Below are 6,919 nucleotides of genomic sequence, written 5' to 3'. Positions count from 1 at the left end.
CACATGGAATGAATTAAAGCTGAAAACATCCGGTCTGATCAACTGTTTAAAATTAGTCCTGATATGACCAAACTTGCCACACGAATGTTTAATAACATAAAATGTGTGAAGTTATGAAAATTAGTTGGCTTTTTTTTTTTATAGATTTTATTAGCCTAGTTGTATGAAAAACCTTCCATTTGTATTTTGTTAAGGAAAAGGTCAGTATCTGTGTTCATATGCCATATGTGTGTATGGGTTTTAGATTGGATACTATTTCATAGTGGATTCTAAACTCCTGCCTCTGGGTACTCCCTTTAAATCTGAAACCAGGGGTATGTACTTTCAATTCTGTCTTTAATTTATTCCCTGCTTGTGGTAGAATGCTGACTTAGCTAGAAATAGTTTCTTGACACTGATATTGTTGGTTATTGATTCTGTAATGTAATGTGACTACCAGTTTATTGAGGAGATTTCATCATGATTTTAAATGTATTTATCATGCCTCCTAATGCTAGATTAGTTTATTTAGTTTTGCACCGTACAAACAAATGAACATCACTTTTCAAGAGATATATCGCCTATTAAAAGAGCATTATTACTAACAATGACATTTTTTCCTATTCATTGCTATTGAAATCAAAATATTTTCTTATGCATGTGGTTGTTGGGTGAATATACAAAATAATTATGATAAATAAATAACTAGAGCCCGGTTAATTGTGGATTTTACCAATACCTATAGCTGGGTTGGATCGCACTTGCCGATAACCGATTAATCAACTGATACTTGATAACATGGAAACTGAATTTAAAAAAACAAAACAAAAAAAAACGTAACGCTAGAGGTAAAATTTTACTGAAAAAATTCTGAATCCTAAAAATGTGCTAAAATATTTATGAATATATTCTTTAATCAATAGAATTCCCTAATTAATAAATTATATATATCATATCCGCTATCCGACTCTCAAGTGTAAAAGAAAAAACAGAAACAGCACGTGGTGACAGTGATTCGCCTCTAGAGGGTGCTCTCGTATTGACAGCGGAACTGAAGCTGGAAAACTATCGATTCGATTTTTTGCATTAAGACAGAGGTGGCAAAAGCATACACATCGTTTTCTTAATTAGAAGTACAGATACTTATGTACTCCAGTAAAAGTTCAAGTACTGACTACACTTTTTTACTCAAGTTAAAATAAAGAAGTTTGGGCTCTGACATGTACTTAAGTAAAAAGTAGCTATTACTACTTCCTGTTGTGGTGTCACACTGGTAACTGAACCTCACATTATATCAATGTATTAGGTTGATAGGCTGGAAACTTGATAGGCACTCAATGAGAAGAAATAATACTAAAAGTAACGAGGATGATTTGAAAATGTAAGAAGTAGAAAAAACAGATATTTGTGTAAAAATGTAATGAGTGAAAGTTAAAAGCTGTCCGAAAAATAAATAGTGGAGTAAAGTACTGATACCAGAAAAATGTACTTTAGTACAGTAACAAAGTATTTGTACTTCATTACTTTTCATCTCTGCATTTAGACGATTGTTCTAGCAATCGACTATCGGGGCCTCGACCTCTATTAATAACTAAAGGAAATTTTAGTTTGTAAGCCAACCTTTATAATCAAATAGAGATATAATATAAGTAAAACCAATATATACTAATTTAATTTCTAATTATGTCTCTGCCATTGTTCAGAGAGGGGTTCCAAAAGTGGGGACATGCTGTAGTTTGGGGACCCCCTGCTCTAATCTATAAACCAGAGACCAAATCTAGAGTGACCTCAACTAACTTCTACTGTTGTCTCATTTTCAAACAGGGGTGGTAGGTGGTCTCTGGAACTGGCAGTTTTAGATTTCCATTTATCTCTTGACTTTCTAACACCACCTGAGCTCTGGAGTTTACAGATCTCAGCTGACTGCTTTAACTTCTGCATTTAGCTGCACTTTATGAGAAACTTGGAGTGGGCTAGAATGGTGCTACAGGTTTCCTGTTATCTCTAAGATGGTGCCTTACACCTCTCCCCCTGAAATCCGAACAATTGGGCTACTGCAACACACTCCTCACCATATACTTTAATGTGATCCGCATGTTTGATTTGGCACGTCTTTACGCTGGATGTCCTTCCTAACACAACCCTCCCTATTTATCCGGGCTTGGGACCGGCACTAAGAGTGACCTGACTTGTGCAACCCTGATAAGCTAATGTGAGAAATTCTGCTTTAGACTTAGACTGACAGTAGGCTGGGGTTCCTTTGGCTGGCATTAGAGGGCGCCATGTTCATACAGAAAAGGAAGCAATGCCTTTAGGAAAAATAGATTTGGCGTCATCTGGAACAGCAAACTTACTGAAGAAATAATAACACCAGAAGTTACTAAAGACTTCAGAATTGTATTTACTCACTTGTCAGTGTGTGTGTGTGTGTGTGTGTGTGTGTGTGTGTGTGTGTGTGTGTGTGTGTGTGTGTGTGTGTGTGTGTGTGTGTATTGAAGATGGGGTTTGAGTTATTATTATAATAATTATTATTATAATTATTATTATTATTATTATTATTACTCCAGAAAATGAGTATATATATATATATATATATATATATATATATATATATATATATATATATATATATATATATATATATATATATTTAATCATGCTGTATTAAAATTCGTAAGTCTCTAGAGAATTTTGTTTGTTTATTTATTCATTCATTCATTCATTCATTCGTTTATTTATGTCTATTTGTTTATTTATTTGTTTGTTAATTTATTTGCCTTTTCATATCACACGAACATTAAATAATTGATTTTCCCTCTTTTCTTTTTCTTTTTTTCTCATCAAAGTTGTCCTTTCAATCTCTCTCATTATAAATCCGCCTTTTTTTTTTTTTTAAGGATATATGTCCAAATATATATTATTTCTAAGATATATGAGCACAGCCTTAGAGGGTCCAGTGTCGGTGGACTTTTTTGACCCAAAATTTCACGTTTTTAATATTTTTTTTAAAACTAAATCAGAAAAGGTGTGTTTCTGTGTGATGTGAACGCACATGGATCATTTCAATTATAATAAACTGACAGGTTACATTTTCATATTAAAACAAGGGATTCACCACATAGGACCAGTTCTAATAATAATAATAATAATAATAATAATAATAATAATAATAATAATAATAATAATAATAATAATAATTGTAGTAGTAGTATTTCTGGCGCTCATCTAGCGTAGTTTCCTTCTGGCGCGTTATAAAGCGTTTATACATTTTCTAGATAATAGCATAAAGGCTGAAGAGAATAAAGGACTTTTTAATCATAAATTTGACATTAAACTTATGAATAGTGTAAAAACGATGCTAATTAAATGTGATCTTTTCATTTTACTTAAAAAAAAAAAAGTTTAAAAACTGAGCTTGAACTTGCAAGGACAGCTAGTTTGCTTTGTAAAAAAAATAAATAATAATAAATCAAATTTGTAAATAATAAAAATAATAATAATAATAATAATAGTAATAATAGTTGTTGTTTTTTATCAGTAATAAAGTTTTATTTAACCTTTAGTGTAACACACAGTTCACAATGGACCAAAAAAACAAAATCTTTTCCCGACTATTTTCAGCGCTTCACCGGAACCAGAACACGTAAGAACTCATTTCATTCTCATTTGTAGTCAAACTTCAATCTGACTTTATTAAAAGACAGTAACCTTAAAACCAATCGTCAGTAAATACAAACACGCATGCGCAATTAAATAAAACCAGCAAACAAAAAAAATGATTAAATAAAAAAAACAACAACATGAACATTCTATACTGAAAATCATAAATATATAAATTCAAAGTGCGACTCTGATAGACTTCAAAATACAGTTCAAACTCGTGGATAAATAAAACTGAGACACTGTACAACTTTGCGGTTTGTCTGTTGTTGTTGTTGTTGTTGTTGTTGTTGTTGTTGTTGTTGTTTACACATCAGCGCACTGTGGTGAATATATGAGCAGGTTCGAGTCAGAAAGAAATGAAAAATAAAAAACAAAAAATACAGTACAAAACCACACTGAGATTGGATTCTGTTCATTTGCTTGAGAATATTTCACACATTTCAGAAAACTTGGATCAATTGTTTTTGGTAAACAATTGTTTTTAAAACTGATCGCTTTACTCGGTTGGGTTGAAGGTGTGTTTGGATTTAAAATGAAGAAAACTTTTTTAAAAGATGGAAAGTATAAAGTGCCTCAGTATAGTTCAATCAAACAAGACATTTCAGACTAAACGTAAATATATACAGTAAACATAATGTTGTTTTTGTTGTTGTTGTTTTGACGCACAAGGGTCTCCAGGTTTTCTGAAAGTTGTCACTGCTCCCTGGTGTGTGTTTATGAAGACACCTGAGACTTTTGAATAAAATAACATTTGAAAAAGTTTTTCTTTCACGTTAAGGACTGGATGGATAGAAGTAAGAATTACACGTCCTTCTTGCGATTTGTAACGTTTATCTTACAAATTCAGTGTGTTCATTTGATTGTATTGTGGTCGTTCGTGTTTGCGGTCTGGACTGGACCTGTAGTGCGCGGTGTTGTCCGGGGACTGACACGCGGGGCTGCCCGGTGCGCTCTGCTCGCTCTCGGTGTCGCTGCCCTTCTTACACACGCCGCCGCTCGACGCTGAGTTTTCTGCGCCCCCGGCGCTGTGCGTTTTCACGTGTTTGCTGAGGTGGTCGCTGCGCATGAAGCGCTTGTTGCACACCGGGCAGGCGAAGCGCTTCTCGCCGGTATGCGTGCGCAAGTGCCTCTGGAGCTCGTCGGAGCGTGTGAACCTTTTGCCGCAAAACAACCAGTTGCACACGAACGGCCTCTCGCCCGTGTGCCAGCGCAAGTGCGCCTTCAGGTGAGACGTCTTACCGTAGACTTTACCGCAGCCCGGGATGTGGCAGCTGTGCAGCCCTTTGCGCCGTAGGCTTGCTCCAGCCGGGCCGAGCCGTTCAGCTTCTTGGCAGTTCGGGCAATCACAGGTTGCCCTGCCAGCATAGCGGCGTGCAGACGAGCGCGGAGAACCCGACAGGGTTACAGCCGGCGATGCAGTCAGGACAGCCCCGTTAGCGCCCGTCACTGAGCTTGAACTAGAGTCAGGGTACGAGGCCGGCAAAACGGGCTTGAATCCATCCACCAGGTGCTGCCCGCTGGCGAGAAGATGCGGCGATGAAGCGGCACTGAACGCGGAGTGGCCGAGCGCAGCCGAGTAGTCCGAGTTGTAGCCTCCTAAAGGAGAATGCAGCGAGGTCTGGAGACCGTTGGTGCTTAATGGATTGTCGATCCAACCTGTACCCACGTCCCACCAGGCCGAGGCTCCGGCCGACGCGCCCACGTCCCCAGGCGCGATGCCCGACTTGAACCAAGAGTCGTACGCGTGCGCGACACCCATCCTCGGGTATATACCCTGCAGGCTGTCCACCGAAGTGTGCACTTTGGAGATGAACATGGGCTGCGAGCTGGGCTCCTGAGCTCCACCTGTGATGGACACTGAAGTCTGAAACGCGGAGTAGTCGCTCCCGAAGGGGCTCCCGGACGCGCTGCTGGTGGTCAGTGAAAAAGCGCTGGAAACCGGAGAACCGTTTGAGCTGTACGTTTCCGCCAGGCCGCTTCCTCCTCGAGACGAAAGACCCGAGCTGAGACTACAGCTTCCAGGAGAACCTCTTTTCCAAGGATGAAACCCTTTGCCAAATGAAGCGCTGTCTGAGATCATGGCAGATGTAGGACTCGGGCTGCCGATTTTGTTACAGGTTGCAGCCAGCATGGCTAAAGGAGTAGATCCAAACTTGGGTTCTTCCTGGTGAGATTACAGACAATAAGTACAAACAGTTTAGGAAAAAAACGTGATCAGAAGTTTAGATATATGTATATATAACAATGAACTATTAGGTCGTTTTAAAATGACATTTTTTAATAAAGAAAAATCAAAAATATTCCCTCCAAAAAAAAAAAAAAAGATGCTTTTTGCGATCCATCAAACACATAATGCAACTCTTGTGCAAGTAAATGAGAATATATACAAATCTATTTTTTATTGTAATTGAATTTATCACAACCATTTCAAACTTCTGGATGTGATCAGTGCCTTCAATCACAAGCAAACTAATAGTGAAACAAAACAACAGAAACGTGCATTTATAAGAACACAGTAGAGCTCTTACTCACCCCAAGAAGTGAAGTTGCCATCCCAGAAGTGTCCACCTTTAAAAACACTTTTACATTTATAGACTAGGAGTTTGTTCGTCTTGTTTATTTTGAAGGAGTATTGTCATGCACTGGTGCTCACCGCCTCATTCCCAATGCAGTTGTAGCTCCTCTCTTGGCTTTGAAGTTCTGCAGACTGGGCTTTCGACCAATCCGATTCGTGATTTATGTGACGTCATTGCCTCTGACGTCGCCTGCTCTTCGAGCTTCTCGACTCGAGTGCTGGTGTTAAAGCCTACAAGTGGGCGTGGCTGCAGGGTTACATGATGGGGATCTCCCCCTCTTCTTCTCTAAGGAGGACCTCGAGATTTACGCGGGGTTATCACTCATATTCTTCTCTAATTGAGCCTGTAATATTTTAAGGGGTTTGAGGGGAAGAAAACACTGAACACTTCAGTTAGCATAAAGCGTGCCACTTTTCTAGAGGGTGAAAATTTCGTCTCAGTGAACAGTGTGGAAGTTTGATAACAGTCCTAAATCATTATTTATTTTTACAAACAAATGCTCATTGACACATCTGTAACCCTGAAAAACTGTACTTTAAATGCTACTGCAATAGGGAAACCCAGGATTTGGGTCAGATGGTGCACCTTTAGCTTTTAGACATCACTTTGAAATTTGCATCAGTGTTCTTTAAGCACAATTATGCAGGAACCTTGAATTGAGTTTTTCATCTTTGAGGGCACCACCCCAGCAAAATAGAGTC

At 38.4% G+C, this 6,919-nt stretch overlaps 1 protein-coding gene across 1 annotated transcript; it reads right to left on the bottom strand.

Annotated features, from left to right (window-relative positions):
- Positions 1-3,644: 3,644 nt before the first annotated feature.
- On the bottom strand, positions 3,645-6,377 carry sp8a (sp8 transcription factor a). Its single transcript, XM_083524148.1, has 2 exons — positions 6,175-6,377; positions 3,645-5,806 (listed from the first exon to the last, which is right to left on the bottom strand). The coding sequence occupies exons 1-2, from the start codon at positions 6,193-6,195 to the stop codon at positions 4,478-4,480; spliced, it is 1,350 nt and encodes a 449-aa protein (XP_083380274.1). The 5' UTR covers positions 6,196-6,377; the 3' UTR covers positions 3,645-4,477.
- Between the last annotated feature and the right edge of the window lie 542 nt (positions 6,378-6,919).

The sequence above is a fragment of the Silurus aristotelis genome, assembly GCF_946808225.1.
Source record: "Silurus aristotelis genome assembly, chromosome: 21".
Classification (NCBI taxonomy): domain Eukaryota; kingdom Metazoa; phylum Chordata; class Actinopteri; order Siluriformes; family Siluridae; genus Silurus; species Silurus aristotelis.
This window is presented reverse-complemented; position numbering and strand designations above follow the sequence as displayed.

Excerpts from the sequence above, each read along its gene's own strand:
- sp8a (XM_083524148.1), bottom strand. The coding sequence starts at position 6,195 with ATGGCAACTTCACTTCTTGGG. Across the intron at positions 5,807-6,174 it reads TGGCAACTTCACTTCTTGGG|GAAGAACCCAAGTTTGGATC; the intron begins GTGAGTAAGAGC and ends TAATCTCACCAG.